General features: G+C 35.6%; 1 protein-coding gene across 1 annotated transcript; it reads right to left on the minus strand.

Annotated features, from left to right (window-relative positions):
- Positions 1–761: 761 nt before the first annotated feature.
- Positions 762–1,736, minus strand: LOC129039780 (olfactory receptor 10Z1). Its single transcript, XM_054493646.1, has one exon. It carries the CDS (start codon positions 1,734–1,736, stop codon positions 762–764), a length of 975 nt encoding a protein of 324 aa, XP_054349621.1.
- Between the last annotated feature and the right edge of the window lie 16,501 nt (positions 1,737–18,237).

Below are 18,237 nucleotides of genomic sequence, written 5' to 3' on the forward strand. Positions count from 1 at the left end.
TAAATATATTTTCTGAAATAGAATCCACCCAGCTTGGAAAATCAATTAAAACAAAAAGGGCAAAGTAACAGAGTCAGAGATAGTGAGGACAACTATATAAAATGATGATTCCATGTTTTTGCTACTGTCAATAGCAAAATGAGGAACCTATAAGCACATGTGCCCCACTGTATATGAAATAAAAGTTGAAATTAAAAAAAATAAAAACATAGAAAGATGAAAGACACCCAGTGGGGGTAAAAATGACCCACCTGTTCATTTAACAAAGCTTTAAACTAACCTGTCAAGCTGATATTCCCCAGGTTTCAAATCTTGGAAGAACATTACAGGTCAAATAGTCTGATTATGTAATGATTTTAGAAATCTCTACAGTATCCCTGATGGGCTCCTGCCAGCCCTGCCTTGAATTTGAACACTCCAAACTTCCCTCATTTTGTTCAGCTCAATTAAAAAATTCTTGATTATGTTAATTAAATTTTTAATTCTTAATGGGTTTCAGTAACTAGGGGTGGCATCTAGGAGGCTGAAAGTTAAAATTCAGATTTTGGGCTCATTTTGAGTTGTGCACAGTGAGCAGAGCAGGAAGCCCCGCCTCCGCATTCCAAGCAGTCGGGGGGAAGGGCAGGAGGCAGGATAAGGCTCTTCCAGAAGATTGGGGGTAGGACAGCTTTGGCCTGAGGCCTTGAATACCTGGCCCTTTGGCTTGGGTTCTTGGTCTATGCCCAGCTTACACAAAAGAAAGTGTCCTATTGGGGTAACCTTCATCCTTTACCCAGCAATCTCCCTCTGAAAGCATTCCTCAGAGCTGTCTGTACAGCCGTATTCCTTAGACTATAAACAATGGGGTTAAGGAGGGGGGTCACTACAGTATAGGTCATGGCAATAAGCTGATCTCTCTCAAGAGAGTAGCTGGCTTTGGGCCTCAGGTACATGAAGGAGGCACAGCTGTAATGAATGATGACCACTGTGAGGTGCGAGGCACAAGTGGAGAAGGCCTTCTTCTGCCCCTCAGCAGAGGGGATCCTCAGTATTGCTGCCAAGATGTAGGCGTATGAGATGGTGATGAAGAAGAAGGAGACCAAGAGGACCAAAAGACTGAGGATAATGATCCTCAGCTCACTCGGGCCAGTATCCCCACAGGCTAGGCTCAGCACTGGTGGCATGTCACAAAAAAAGTGCTGGATTTCATGGGAGCTGCAGAATGAGAGGTGGAAAATAACTAGCGTCATTCCCAGTCCAAAGAGGTATCCAATCAGGAAGGAAGTAACAACCAGGTGGGCACAGAGGGTAGGATTCATGCGGCTGGCATAGTGCAGTGGAGCACAGATGGCCACATATCTGTCAAAGCCCATGGCAGCCAGAAGGAAGCAGTTAGTACAGGCCCATGAGGCAGAAAAGAACATCTGGGCAGCACAGCCCACATAGGAGATAGTCTGGTCCCCCATAGCCAGGCCAGAGAGCATCCTAGGGATGATGCCCAAAGTGTAGCAGGTCTCAGAGAGGGATAGGAAGGAAAGGAAGAGGTACATGGGGGTGTGCAGATGGCTATCCAGCCTAATAGCTATGATAATGAAGACATTGCTGGTCAGAGTGACGAGATACAGAGAGAGGAACAAGGCAAAGAGAAGGAGTTGCAACTCCCCAGAACTGGAGAAGCCCAGGAAGACAAAATCCCTCCAGGAAGTTACATTGGTCTGCCCCGTTCTGAGAGATATATCCCTGATAGATTTGTTCATTTCTTCCACCTTGCCAGTAGATGCCCAGCTTCTTTAAAAGGTGGATGATATGGATTCTTTTTCTCTTGTTCCTGTTGTAACTTAAAAAGGAAGCTCTGATTTAGACTCTACTCAAACTTCAAAAAAGTATTTGTTAAATTAGACACAAATGTGTGGGTCCATTCTCATATGACTGTATGTACATATACACATACACAGATGCACAATCACAGACATTCATATGCACATACTTGCACACAAACATATATATGACTACATACATGCAGGTGTATATATGCTTTATAGCATTCACACATAATTATGCATATCTTACACATTCAAAACTATAAATTGTACATTTGCTATGAATGGCCATATCCACAAATATATCAGGCATGCACATACATTACAAACACATATGTATTTAGATAGCATGCAAATTTGTAGATACACACATCACATATAAAGATACACACACCACATATACGTTTATATTGTCTTTATACATATACTGTCACATAAGAAAACACATATGGACACACCCATATTGCTTGTTAGAACTTTGCGGGGAGGTGGGGAAACTTGATCTTGATGGATTTTGTTTTATAGATCAGGTAACAAAGATCAAGAGACGTGAAGTGACTTTCTTGTAGTCACACAGAACCAGGATTAGAAAACAAGTATGGTGAGTCTTAATCTATCCTTATTTTCCCCATACAATGATGACTCTCTTTAGAGACTATGGAACACACACTAATATGAATATGGAATAAGAAATAGTTTGTTCAACAATAATCACTGTATCTATACAACCCCTCTTCCAAGCCATTTTACCCTTTCCAAATTACTTGGGCAGAGTAGGGCAGGCTCCTTTTACCTGTGAATCTACGTTGAGCACTGAAGAAAAAGTCAGGGCTCAAGGCAGGTTGTGCAGCAGGCATCTTTCAGCCCAAAATCAGGTACTGCTGCCTCCAAAAACTCTACTCTAAACCAAAGCGTAAGTCAAGGGAGAATTCTCCACTCACCTGAACAGACTCACACTGACCTGAAGAGGCTCACAAAGCAAGTCCTGCCTTTTAGCTTCCATGCACTAGACTGCCTCCCAGCAGGCTAGCCCACAGGAGAAAGACCTGAGATGCATCTTGAAATCTCCTATTCTGAGCAGTGTGATGTCTCCAAATGACACCAAGAAACCTTCTTCCAGACCCCTAGTTCCAGATGGTAAATAATATCTTCTTCCATCCAAACAGCTTCTTTCTCAGAGGATTCTCTAGTCCCAATGGGTGCTGTCTCAGGAAGCACATCTAATTGTGTTTTTTTGTCATTAGTTGGGAATATCCTTTTGGGGAAAGCAGAAAGGGGAATGTGAACAAGAGATACTAGGATCATGATTTAAATGATAAGTATGGTATCGTGCTAAATATTACACTAATTTTTTCACAAGATAAATCTCTTTAAAAATTTACAGCAGCCTAGTGAGATAGTGTTAATAGTTACACTTTATAGAAGTGTAACTGAGCCTAATAGACTTTAAATAACTGGTCCAAAATTACAGAACTAAGGACTTATGCTTATAAATTTATACCATAAGATGTATAATTTAAAAATGAAACAAGAATTCAGCTGTTCCCCACTGTTGTCTCAAGAGTTTGATATAACTACTTTGGATATGTGTCTGGTTTCAAAGTCATTCTGAAGAAAATTCTGATCTCTTTCAGGGTCAATTTATTCCTGCATCCTCATTTGTCTATTCCATTTTTTTCTCAGATGCATCATTTTAAAAGCAACTTTACCTTATTTTCATTCTCTTCCTTTGTTTCAACAATGCTGCAATATCTGCATCCAGACATGTGATGTACTTTCCACCTTCAGATTGTTCTGAAACCTTAAAACGTCCCAAAAGTCTACCTACAACTAGGTTAATCTGACTTGTCACTCTTAAAATGCGTGTCTCTCTGATATACTAATGGTGTAAATAGTTGCACCTTCAACATACATCTTCACTCATTGACTGATTTAATAGAAACAACAATGATAATTGGCAACATGTATTCATCAACAGATATCGACTAATTTCATTATATAAATTTAATAAAATATGTATTATTATTATTGTTCCTATTTTTCCGATAAGAACACTGAGGCATGAAAAATATTAAATAACTTACCCAAGACACAGTCAATTGGTGATGCAGTAGCAAGTAGACTTAAGAAGCCTTTCTTTTGTTTACCATACTATTCCCAGGACCCTGCTTTGGGGTTAGGAAGACCCAAAAGATGAGTTAAATGTTGGAACAAAATAACAATTGATTTTATAACTATTTTTCTTGCAATGTTGTTTCAGTTGTTGATCTAGCAATTACAGCATGTATTTTTAACATAATCTACTTAAACTTAACATTGAATTATTTCCAGTTAAATGTAGAAAATTTGCAATGTCTTAGTCCCAATTATGTAAATCTACTAACATGTTGTCATAATTTTTGAACAGGCATATGCTATTATAAAGAAATTAAGAGACAATTACGTTTGTGCATAATCTTTTATATTTAACCAATGTTTATCATTTTCAGTGCTCCTCATTCTTTCCTGTATAATCAGATTTTATGTTCCTTCATCCTTAAGGATTTCTCTTAGTATTTCTTATGGTGTAATTTTGCTAGCAATACATTATCTACATTTTTATTTATTTGAAAATATCTTCACTTTTTCTTTATTTGTGAAATGTATTTTTACTGGATATAAAATTACCAGTCATCAGGGTTTTTCTTTCATCTTTCTATGCCATTTTCAATGTCTCTGTCTTCAAAAGTTTCTGTTGAGAATGCTACCTTTAATTGTATCATTTTTCCACTCTTATGTAACGTGTCATTTTTCTCTTGTTGCTTTAATATTTTCTCTTTACTATAAGAAATTTAACTAAAATGTACTTGAAGGTACCTTATGTGTTTCTCTTACTTGTGGCTTCTTGAACATCTTGAACTAGTGAATTAATATTTTCCACCAAATTTGGGAAGTTTTCAGCTATTATTTCTTCAATATTTTTCTTTATCTTTTTATTTTTTGTTTGTACAAATGTATAGGGTACATGAGATTTTTTTTATATGTACATAATGCATAGTAATCAACTCAAGGTATTCAGGTCTTCTGTCACCCTAGTACAATACATTTTTGTTAAGTATAGTCACCCTATTCTGATATCAAACATTACTCCATCTCGTTGTATATTGGCACTGGGTAATAGTTATTATTGTGTCAACTTGATTGGATTGAAGGATGCAAAGTATTGTTCCTGGGTGTCTCTGTGAGGGTGTTGCCAAAGGAGATTAACATTTGGGTCAGTGGACTAGAAGAGGCAGACCCAACTTCAATGTGGGTGGGCACAATCTAATCAGATGCCAGTGTAGCTAGGATAAAGGCAGAGGGGTGTGGAAGGACTAGACTGGCTGTCTTCTGGCCTCCATCTTTCTCCTATGCTGGATGCTTTCTGACCTCGAACATCAGACTCCAAGTTCTCCAGCTTTTGGACTCTTGGGCCTGCACCATTAGTTTGCCAGGGGCTCTCAGGCCTTCAGCCATAGACTGAAAGCTGCACTGTCAGCTTCCCTACTTTTGAGGTTTTGGGACTCGGACTGGCTTCCTTGCTCCTCAGCTTGCAGATGGCCTACTGTGGGTCTTCACCTTGTGATTGTGTGAGTCAATACTTCTTAATAAACTCCCTTTCATATATACATCTATCCTATTAGTCCTTCTCCCTAGAGAAACCCTGACTAATATTATTTAACAGAATTATCTTCATGCAACCCTTCCTTCTGACCTTTCCCAGTATTTTTATCTTTCCACTATCTACTTCCATGGGATCAAATTTTTTAGCTCCCACATAGAAGTAAGAACATCCAATATTTACTTTCTGTGTGTCTGGCTTATTTTACTTAAGATAATCACCTCCAGTTCCATCCATGTTGCTGCACATGGCATGATTTCATCCATTTATGCCTGAATATTATTTCAATGTGTATATCTACCACATTTTTGTTTTTATGCATTCATCCATCTATGCACACTTAGCTTGATTGCATATCTTTGCTGTTGTAAATTGTACTACAATAAACATTTGAGTGTAGTAGTTTTCCCTTTGATATATCCATTTCTTTTCCTTTATGTAGATATCTAGTAGTGAGATAGCTGGATAAAATAGCTGAGAACTCTTCATGCTGTTTTCATAGTGACTGTACTTGTTTACATTCCCACTAGCAAATGTGTGAAAATTTCTCCACATCCTCACCAACATGTTGTTTTTAATGACAGCCATTCTGACTGAAGTAAGATGATATCTCATTGTGATTTTGATTTGCGTTTATCTGATGATTTCTGGTGTTGACCATTTTTTCATATACTTGTTAGCCATTTGTATGTCTTCTTTTGAAAAATGTTTATTCATGTTCTTTGCCCACTTTTTATTTTATTTTTTTTTAACTTTTGTTTTTTTTTTCTTTTATTATTATTATTATTATACTTTAGGTTTTATGGTACATGTGCCCAATGTGCAGGTAAGTTACATATGTATACATGTGCCATGCTGGTGCGCTGCACCCACCAACTCGTCATCTAGCATTAGGTATATCTCCCAATGCTATACCTTTGCCCACTTTTTAATGGGATTATTTGGGGTTTTATTTCCTGCTGAGTTGTTTGAGTTTCTAGTATATTCTGGATATAATTTCCCTGCAAGATAAATATTTTGCAAATATTTTCTCCCATTCAAAAATTGCTCTTTGCTTTGTTGATTGTTTCCTTTATTGTGCAGAAGCTTTTTAGTTTAATGTGGTCCCATTTTTTTGTTGTTGTTGTCACCTGTTCTTTTGATGTCCTAGTCATGAATTATTTGCCTAAACCAATGTCTAGGAAATATTTCTCTAGTTTTGTTCTAATGTTTTATCATTTAAGGTCTTATGTTTAAGTCCTTAATTAATTTTGAGTTTATGGTGAGAAATAGGGGTCTAATTTCATTCTTCTGCATGTGGCTATCCAATTTTTCCAGCACCATAAATTGAAGAGCATGTCCTGTTTTCAATGTAAGTTCTCACTGGCTTTGTTGAAGATCAGTTGGCTCTAAGTAGGTGACTTTCTTTCTGGACTTTCTATTCTATTCCATGGATTTTTATGTCTATTTTTCTACAAACAGCATGCTGTATTGGGTACTATATCCTTGTAATACATTTTGAAGTCAGGTAATGTGATGCCTCCAGCTTTGTTCTTCTTGCCCTGAATTGCATTAGCTATTCAGGCTTGTTTGGGGCTTTACATAAATTTTAGTATATTTTTTCTTGTTCTTTGCTATTATTTCTTCCCATCCATGAGCACGGGATGTTTTTACATTTGTTTGTGTCATCTTCAATTTCTTTCATCAATGTTTTATAGTTTTCCTTGAGGAGACCTTTTACTTCCTTGGTTATATTTATTCCTCTGTATTTTTTGGAGGAGGGTAGCTATTATAAAGGTATTGCCTTTTGATTTCTGTATTGGCTAGATAATTATTGATATATAGAAATGCTACTGAATTTTGTACATTGATTTTGTACCCTGCGACCTTACTGAATTCAGATCTAGTAGTTTTTGGTGGAGTCTTTAGATTTTGCTATATATAAGATTATATCAACAGCAGAGAGGGATAATTTGACTTCCTCTTTTCCAATTTGGATGCCTTGGTTTCTTTCTCTTTCCTGATTTCTCTAGCTGAAACTTCCAGTATCATGTTGAATAGTTTTGGGGAAAGTCGGCATCATTGTTTCATATCTTAGAGCAAAGGTTTTCACATTTTCTTCATTCATATGATGTTAGCTGTGGGTTTATCATATATAGCCTTTATTATTTTGAGATATGTTGCTCCTATGCCTACTTTGTTGAAAGTTTTTATCATAAAACAATGTTGAATTTTAGCAAATGCTTTTTCTACATCTATTGAGATGATCATATGGTTTTTATGCTTCATTCCATTAATGTGAAGTATCATGTTTATTGATTTGCATATGATGAACCATCCTCGCATGCCCAGTATAAATATGTTGATCATCATATGTATATTTCTTATGAGCTCCAAGATTCCATTTGCTAGTATTTTGTTGAGGATTTATGCATTTGTGTTCATCAGGATATTGGCCTGTGGTGTGCTGTTGTTGTTGTTGTGTCCTTATCTGGTTGTAATATCAAGGTGATGCTGGTCTCACAGATGAGTTAGAAAAAAATTTCATACTCTTTAATTTTTTAGAATAGTTTCAGAAGAACTGGTATTAGTTCTTTGTACATTTAGCAGAATATGTCTGTGAATATATGTGCTTCTGGGCTTTTCTTTGTTGTGAGACATTTTATAACCAATTCAACTTCCCTACTTGATATTGGACTGTTCAGGTTTTCTATTTCTTCCTGACTCAACCTTGGGAGGTTGTATATTTCCAGGAATTTATCCATTTCCTTTAGGTTTTCCAGTTTGTCAGCATATATGTCAGCATAGTGTGTGATGATCTCTTGAATTTCTGTCGTACCAGTTGAAATGCCTTCTTTTTAATGTCCAATTTTAGTCTTCTAAGAAGTCTTCTAAGAAGAAGTTTGAATCTTCTCTCTTCTTTTCTTCATTAGTTGAGCTAGTGGTTTATCAATTTTGTTTGTCTCTATAGAAAACTAACTTTTCATTTTGTTGACCCTTGTAATTTTTTAGTCTCTATTTCATTTACTTTTGTTCTGATCTTTATTCCTTCTTTTATTCTGCTAAATTTAAGTTTGAATTGTTCTTGCCTTTCAAGTTCCTTGAGGTGCATTGTTAGACTGTTAATTTATCTTTCTATTTTTTTTGATGTAGGCATTTATTGCTATAAACTTCCTTCTTAGCACTACTTTTGCTGTATTCCACTGGTTTTGCTGTATTGTGCTTCCATTTTCATTTGTTTCATGATTTTTAAAAAAATTCTTCTTAAGGTTTTCCTTAAAGCCAGTTTTTTCTAAGCAGCATATAGTTTGATCATGTTTTTTTAATCCATTCATCCACTCTATATTTTTAAATAGAAAATTCAATCCATTTACATTCAAGGTTATTAGTAATTGTGAGGCTGTCATATCATTAGTTGTTTTCTGTTTGTTTTCTATATTCTTTGTTGCTTTCTTTTTCCTATATTGACTACCATTGTGATTTGGTGGATTTCTGTAGTAGTATCATTTGAGTCTTTTCTCTTTATCTTTTGTGTGGTTGCTTTACCAGTGAGTTTTATACCTTCGTGTTTTTCCATGATGTTCTCCTTTTGCTTCCAGGTTTAGGACTTCCTTGAGCATTTCTTTTAGGGTCAGTTCAATGGCAATGATTTTCCTCAGCATTTGCTTGTCTGGGAGAGACTTTATTTCATCTTCATTTATGAAAGATAATTTTGCTTGACATAGCATTATTTGTTGTTAGCTTTTTTTTTTCCTTTCCACACTTTGAAAATGTCCTATTCTTTTCTGGCCTATAAAATTTCTACTGAGAAATCCACTCTTTATCTAATGGATTTTCCTTTATAGATTACTAGATGCTTTTCTCTTCCAATTTTTAGGATTCACCTTTTTTCTTTGACTTTAGAAAATATGACTATAATGTGCCATGGGGAGGCACTTTTCCCATTATATCTTGCTAGGGATCACTGAGCCTCTTATATCTGAATGTCTACATATCTTGCTAAAGTAGGAAAGATTTTAGCTATCATTTGTTAAAATAGGTTTTTGAGTTCTTTTATTGCCTCTTTGCCTTTGAAGACACTGATAATTTGAGTATTTGATTGCTCTATATTATCTCAAATGTTACAAAGGCTTTGTTCATTTTTTTATTATTTCTTTATTTTTGTCTGGCTGGATTATTTTTAAAAGACCTGTCTTCAAGTTCTGAGGTTCTTTCTTCTGCCTGATCTAGTCTATTGTCCACACTTTCAAATGTATTTTGTATTTCCTTCAATGAATTCTTCAGTTCTGGAGTTTCTATTTGGTTTATTTTTAAACAGCCTATCTATTTCTTATTTACATCCTTTATTGTTTTTGTAGCTTTTTATGTTGTTGTTCACAATTTTCTTGATCTCACTGAGCTTTTTGAAAACAAATATTTTTAATTCTTTTTCCTGAATTTTGAATTTTTAAAAATTTAAAAAATTTTTTTTAAATTTAAGATCTATTGCTGGAGATTTAACATGTTTCTTTGGAAGTGTTATATTTCCTTGATTTTTCATATTTTTTATGTCTTACATTTATATCTGCTCATCTGATATAACCATCGCTTCTTTCAATTTTTTAATTTACTTTTGTAGGGGAGGACTTTTTCCTGAAGATGTATCTATGGTGTTGGCTGTGTAGGGTACTTTGGCTTTGAATCTAGGTGTGTGCATTAGTGTAGTCTTTGTGTGATTTCTTTGCTTACAAATAGGGTTAGTGGCATTTCCTTGGTGGATTAAGGCGTGGTTATTAATGGAGGCTGTGGTAAATGGTGCTGCAGTCTAGGATGCCAGTTGGGCTAGTCATCAGTCCCCAGTGGTGGCAGCTGTGGGCTGAGAGTGCCTATCTTTATGCACCAGGGTGGTATATACTGACACCTGTGTTAGCAGTTACTGGCGAGCCAATTATTTGGCTTCCATGTGACTTATTTGGATTCAGTAGTGGCAGTAGTAGACTAAGTGAGTGGTGAGGTTCTCAGGACACAGGGAAGCTGGCATGGTGTGAGTGACGGCAATAGCTGTGGTTTGATGATTCTCTGGGTCCTGTATGGTGTGTGTTAATGTTGGCACTGAATGTGATGGGCTTTGTGGGGCAGTCTTCAGGCCTTCAGGTAGGTGCCATCTGAGGTGGTGATATGGTTTGGCTGTGTCCCCATCAAAATCTCATCTTGAATGGTAGCTCTCATGATCCACATGTGTCATGGGAGGGATCCAGCAGGAGGTAATTGAATCATGGGGACAGTTTATTCTCACGCTGTTTTCATGATAGTGAGTAAGTCTCATGAGAACTAATGGTTTTTTTAAAGGGCAGTTCCCCTGCACATGTTCTCTTGCCAGCTGCCATGTAAGATGTGACTTTTCTCCTCCTTCACCTTCCACCACGATTGTGAGTCCTCCCCAGCCATGTGGAACTGTGAGTTCATTAAACCTTTTTCTTTATGAATTACCCAGACTTGGGTATTTCCTCATAGCAGTATGAAAATGAACTAATACAGGTGGTAACAGCTAGAAGTTTATATCAAAACTTGGGCACCCAGGAGTGCTCAGGTGTCCAACATGGTGGATTGGATTGGGCAATTTCCAGGACTTCAGGGGATGTGATCTTGGGGTGGGGAGCAAAACCAGGCTTGGTCGCCCAGTGCTCCAGCACCACCAATGATGAGAGCAGGCACTAGCCTGCTGGGAGGGGCAATCATCAGGCCCCAGGTGGAGTGTTCAGTGAGGGGTAGTACCATCCTTGTTGAGGCCCTGCCAATGGAGAGGGTTGGGCCATCCTCAGTGACCAGTGCCAAGGCCAGAAAAGAGTGTCCCTCTCATTCCCCTGTCTCAACAGAGCTTGCTTCCCAGGCTTAGTGGTGATAGCCCATGACTAGCTCACACTCCTGCTCCTGCTACAGAAGCCCCAACCAGCTAGTGACCAAGTTTCAGTGGCAACTTGTACCCCACTCAGATTCCCATCCCATCTCTGTCCTGGTAGCACTTGCTTCCTGGCACTGGCAGCTGAAGCCCACACCTTTTTCACTTCTTAGCTCCAGTGTTGGGAGTAACCCCAGCTAATTATTCTATTCCAGAAGTGATAGCTTGAATTTCTGAAATACCTCAGTCCCAGCATTTCTTGGCCCCAGGAAAGCATGGGAGTCTGCCAAAGATTAGTTTTGAAGCTGGCATTTTACTGTAGCCAATTATGTCTCAGACAGTGTGTAGGACCCATCATGAGTTCTCTTTCTGGAACAGTTCCATCCCACAGTCTCCCAGCAGCTCCCTATGTTCATTTTAGGAGTTGGGAGGATCAAGGAATTCTTTTGTGGCCAGGTTTGTATGATTCCATTGTACAAATGTGGGCTGCTAGAAGTCTCTCACTTACCCTTTGCCCATGATTGGAAGTCACTCCTGGCTCCCAGTTGATCTTGGCCAGGCACACTACCACTCTCCCTTCTGTTTCTCTGCTTTTGATGTTTCCTGTTGCTTCTGTGTTGAATTCCAGTGTTCCCTCTTGGACAATGCATGTGCAGTGTGACTGTCTACATGCTATTTTGGTTCTTCTAAATGAAGGATACAGGCATGAAATTCTTCTGGTCAGCCATCTTGAAGTCTTCTTTCTTTTTGTCTTTTTCTGAGATTTCAATTACACATATGTTGGATCATTTAATATTGTCTCAAAAGTCTGAAAGAGACTGGGCATGGTGGCTCACACCTGTAATTCCAGCAATTTGGGAAGTTGAGGTAGAAGAATGCTTGATTCCAGCCTTGACAACATAGTGAGACTCTGTCTCTACAAATAATCAAAAAATTAGCCTGGCATGGTGTCACATGCCTGTAGTCCCAGCTGCTCAGAAGGCTTAGGCAAGAGGATTGCTTGAGCCCAGAAAGTCAAGGATGCAGTGAGTTATGATCACACTTTGGCCTGGGTAACAGAGTGAGACCCTGTAAAAAAAAAAAAGGTCTGATTTGTTTACTTCATTTATATTTTCTCTTCTGTATTTTTTCAGATCAGATAATTGCTACTGAAATTGCTTCAGATTCACTTATTCTTTTTTCCACTATCTCTAATCTGTTGTTGAGGCAATTTCATACCCTTTGCAGTTCAGCTATTGTTGGACTTGTAAGCTCCAGATATCCAATTGGTTTCTTTTTATAATTTCCACTGCTCTACTAATTATGTACATGTTTATTCTTTATTGGCATATTTTCCTTTTATTCTTTGAGCATATTTCTAAAACACCTGAATGTGAAATACTGCAAAATGCAAATTTTGAGTTCACTTGAAATCAATTTCTATAGGCTATATTTTTTCTTGAGTATAAGTAGTTTAGAAAACTTTTGTATTAGTAAATATTTTTGGTTGAAAACCAAACATTTTAAAAAGAAATTGTAGTAATTCTAAAATCTGATTTTTTTGGGGAGTTATTCTTTTTTTGTGTCTAACAGGCAGTTCATTTTTCTGGACCAATGCAAAATATTTATCACCAACTGCTTGCAGCAATTTATGTATTTCTTCATGTTGTTTGGCTTCAAGATGCTGCTTTATTTCTGTTATCTTTCTTTTCTAGTCTGGCCTCTTGATTATCTCCACTGAATGTATAGTTTAGCTATCTGCATATAGTTTAGCTGGCAGCAAATATTTGTACAGAATTTATCCTCGGATCTTGAGACTCTTTCTCTCTGTATTTTCCTAGATCTGTAGTTCCTTTAATACTTCTGAATTCTGCTGTCTAACAGCTTAATCCAATATGGTGTCTGCTTGCAGCCTTCAAATCTGTATGGTACCAGAAGAATACACTCAGGCAATGCTTATAAACTATCAAACTCACAAATATTACCAAGTGCCATTCAGTCTTTCAAGAGTATATTCCTTTTTCCTTGTCTATGTGTTTTATCTTCCACTGAGCTCCCCATGATAAGGCAGGGCTTTTGCAGAGATAATAGTCAGATTTGGTATTATAGCTCTTCTGTAGCTCTCTCATTTACAAAATGGCCCTTCTAAATTTCCAATTTTGTGTCTGCTTTAAACTCTATAATCTGCCCTCGTGGGGGTTGGGTTGGGTATGCTGGAGACTGTTCCTAAACAATAAAGCTTCAAACCCACAGTTCTTACTGATAAGATAAAATAACAATATTTTAATATTAACTGCTCCTCAAGTTCATGACTGCCTTGTTTTTTCTAATGACTTCAAATCGTTTCTAATGCTTTTGTCCATGTTTCATAATTTTTACCTATGGGAGGAATAACTGGACCTTTTCACTCCATTCTTACTATCTCTATTTTATTTCATATACAACATCCCTATTCCCCATGTTTACTGCTTAATATCCTTTTCTCTCAACTCATGTCTCAATCTAGGAGGGCCACCTAATATTAACTGGGCTTATCTGAGTACATACGTCTCTGGATGCAGTAATTGGTACAAGTGGTGGGCAAATGAAGAAAGCCAGGCTAATAACTGTCTCTCTCTCTTTTTTTTTTTCATAGTTTATGGCCAAAAAGTAATACACAAGTTCAATAAGGAAACATTTCTACCTTAATAATAATAAAAACAAAAATTGTTTTGTTTATGAAATGCACCTAAAAATTGCTTAAGGGAAAATTTATAGTTTAATGTTTTTTTAAATTTCAACTTTTATTTTAGATAGAGGGGATATATGTGTAAGTTTGTTACATGGGTGTATTGCACCCAGGTAGTGAGTATAGTACCCAATAAGTAGTTTTTCAACCCATGCTGCCATCATTTCCTTCCTCCTCTGATAGTCCACAGTTTTCTATTGTTCCCATGTTTATGTCCATGTGTACTCAATGTTTAGCTCCACTTATAAGTGACAGCATGCAGTATTTGGCTTTCTGTTCCTGCATTAATTCACTTAGGGCTATGGCCTCTAGTTCCATCCATGTTCCTACAAAGGACATAATTTTGTTCTTTTTTATGGTGGCTTGGTATTGCATAGTGTATTATGTACCACAGTTTCTTTAGCCAATCCACCATTGATGGGAACCTAGGTTAATTCCATGTCTTTGCTATTGTGAATAGCATGGTGATGAACATATAAGTGCATGTGTCTTTTTGGTATAATGATCTATTTTCCTTTGGATATATATCCAGTAACAGGATTGCTGAATTGAATGGTAGCTCTGTTTTAAGTTCTTTGAAAATTCTAAACTGCTTTCCATAGTGGCTGAACTAATTTACATTCCAACCAACAGTATATAAACATTACCTATTCTTCTGAGCCTCACCAGCATCTGTTGGTTTTTGAATTTTTAATAATAGCCATTCTGATTTTTGGGAGATGGTATCTCATTATGGTTTTGATTTGCATTTCTTGGATGATTAGTGATGCTGAGCATTTTTTCATATGTTAATTGGCAAATTGTATGTCTTCTTTTGAGAAGTATCTGTTCATGTTCTTTGCTCATTTTTAATACAATTATATGTTTTCTGCTTATTGACTTGTTTAAGTTCCTTATAGATTTTTAGATAGTAGGCCTTTTTCTGATGGCATAGTTTGTGAATATTTTCTCCCATGCAGTAGGTCTCAGTAGGTTATCTGTCTACTCTATTTATAGTGTTTTTTATTTTATTTTTATTTTTGGCTGTGCAGAAACTCTAGTTTAATTAGGCCCATTTGTCCATTTTTTGTTTTCATTGAAATTGCTTTTGGTGACTTAGCCAAAAATTATTTGCCAAAGCCAATATTGCAAGGGTTATTTCCTAGATTTTTTACTAGGATTTTTGTAGTTTGGGTCTTACCTTTAAATCCTTAATTCATCTTTAGTTGATTTTTATATGTGGTGAAAAGCAAGACTCCAGTTTCAATCTTCTGCATACGGCTAGCTAGTTATCCCAGCACCATTTGTTTAATAGGGAGTCCTTTCCCCATTGCTTTTGTTAGTGTTGTCAAAGATCAGATGGTTGTAGGTGTGAGGCTTTATTTCTGAGTTTTTTTCTGTTCCATTCATCTATGTGTCTGTTTTTGTACCAGCACCATGCTTCTTTGGTTACTAGATTCTTATAGTCTTATAGTTTTATAGTATAGTTTGAGGTTTGGTGTTGTAATGCCTCCAGCTTTGTCTTTTTACTTCAAATTGCTTTGACTACTTGTGATCTTTTTTTGGTTCCACGTGAATTTTAGAATACTTTTTTTCTAATTCTGTGAAGAATGATGTGGTAGTTTGGTAGGGATAGCACTAAAATTACTTATCCGTTCTAGTGGCCTTTTGGTGGAGTCTTTAGTGTTTTCTAGATATAGAATCATATTGTCAGTGAAGAGAGATGGTTTTAAATTCTGATATTAGTAAAGAAGATAGTAATAAAATAATAATCTAAGCTTAAAGTTAAGAATGTAAAAGAAAAAGTAAATTTAACCCAAAAATAAGGAGAAGGAAGAAAATATTAAGGATATGAAAAGTAAACAATTAAAAAAGAGCAAAAAGAAAATCGGCAATATCACAGTTTGAGTCTTTGCGGTTCTTAGAGAAATTGATAAATCCCTAAGAAGACTGATCAGGAATAAAAAGAAAGAAATTGCAAAAGCAGTGATGAAAGAAGGAATATTAATTCAGGTCCTACAAATATTGGGAACAAGTTATTGTCAATAAATGAGAAAACTTAGATTTTAACAAATTCTCTTAAAACCATAGCCTACCAAAAATAAAAAATATGTTTAAACAATTGATTTTAAACTATAAAACTTCCCAGGATGAAAACTCTAGTCCAAGGTTGTTTTATTACTTAAGAAAAAAGATAAAACAAGCTTACACAAATTCTTTCAGGAAATAAAATGTTGGAGAATCATTAATATCTCATTTTATGAAAACAGAATAGCACTAAAACTGAAACCCAAGAAGCATATTATCAGAAAACAAAATTAGAGACCACTATAATATATTAAAATACTTTCAAAAATGTTTCTAACAAAATAATAGAAAACATATTACATCAATGTATATAAAGGATAATATTCCATGTCAAAGGGGATTTATTCTAAGAGTGCAGGACTGATTTACTTTTTGAAAATACGTTAGTATAATTCACTACACTAACAGAACAAAAGGTGAAACATTAATCTATTCATCTCAATATTTGTGAAAAAATGTATTTGTAAAAATCAATATTTATTCTTGGTAAATACTTTGTTTCTATGAAAAACATAAAGCTAACATCACACTTCAATGCAAAATATTGAACTCCTTCTCCTAAGATGTCCATTCTTGCCAACTATGTACAATATCTTATTAAAAGCCCAAACCAGTGCACTAATGCAAGAAAAAGATATAAAAGGTACAATTATTTGGAGGGAATAATTAAACTTTCTTCATTTGCAGATGAGGTGACTGAGTACCTAGAAAATATCACTACATCTACAAAAACAGCTACTAGAACTAATAAGTTCATTTTGCAAGATCTCAGGTTATGATAGATTGATAGGTAAATAAATGGATGACAGATCAAATCAATTTTTTATATTAGTAACAGAAATAATGAAATTTTAAAATGTCAATTTTAGTAGCATCAAAAATATAAAACAATTAGAATTAAATTTAACAAAAATGATAAAGTATCCTATACTTAAAACTATAAAATTAATGGGTAAAAATTAAGTTAAACCCATATAAATGGAGATACATGTGATATTAATTTATTTAAAAACTCGATATTGTAAACATATGAATCCCTCAAACTTATCCATATATTTGATGCCTTCTTAATCAAAATTCCAACAAACTTTGCTATAGAAATTAATAGGCTAATTCTAAACTCATACATATATCCCAGTTTTAACTTCCACAAATGTGCCTGTGCAATGAAATGAAGAAAGGAAAATCTCTCCAACAGATGGTGCTAAAATAACTGCATTTTGGTATAAGAAAAACAAAACCAAACCCCTAATTCCTATTTTGTTTTATATACACAAGTTATACAAAATGGAGCACAGGCCTAAATGAAGAAACAAATAAATATAGAGTGGCTACACTACAACATAGGGGAATATCTTCATTATCGTAGGGTAGGAAAAGATTTTTTAGCCAGAACATAAAACACATAGACTTAGAAAATTAACAAATGAAACTATGAAAATTAAAAACTGCTCATCAAGGAGCAGAAAGGCAGAGGAAATTATATAACTACTTTAAAAGAAATACCCATTTATATTTAGCTAAACATAGATGAGTATATATATTTCCACAGAGTTGTAGAAATAAGTTTTAGTGTTTAAATCATAATAATGAAAAACTAGAAATAGCCCAATGTTCATAAGCAAGTAAATAAATAGGTTGTGGAATATTCATACAATGAAATAATACCTAGCAATTAAAATGAATCAATATGCAACAGCATGGATAAATCTGAAAAACATGTTGAGTGAAAGAAGAGAGAAGCAACAGAGTACATATACAGTATGATTCCATGTATGAGTTTACAGAACAAGAAAATGTTATAATGGTTACAGAAATCAGCTCAGTGATTGTCTCTGGCATTTTGATTGGAAAGGAACAGGAGGGACCTCTCTGGAGTAATAAAAATGTTCTGGATCTTGCACTCAGATTTGATTTCCCATGCGCATGTGTTTGTCAACACTCACTCTACACTCGTGATCTGTGTATCCTACTGTATTAAATAACATCTCAGTTTTAAAATACGTTGTCTTCTTGATGTGAATTGCAGATACAAAAGCTTGACAAGTTCTTCTTGGAAAATGATTCTTTTTTAAAAATCTTAATTTAGTTTACTTCAATCATTACATTTTTCATAATTATAAGACAATAACAAAACCAGGAAATTGATATTGCAATATGTGTATAT

The sequence above is a fragment of the Pongo pygmaeus genome, chromosome 1, assembly GCF_028885625.2.
Source record: "Pongo pygmaeus isolate AG05252 chromosome 1, NHGRI_mPonPyg2-v2.0_pri, whole genome shotgun sequence".
NCBI classification, from domain to species: Eukaryota; Metazoa; Chordata; class Mammalia; order Primates; family Hominidae; genus Pongo; species Pongo pygmaeus.

Coding starts and splice junctions, on each gene's coding strand:
- LOC129039780 (XM_054493646.1), bottom strand. CDS start 1,736: ATGAACAAATCTATCAGGGATATATCTCTCAGAACGGGGCAGACCAAT.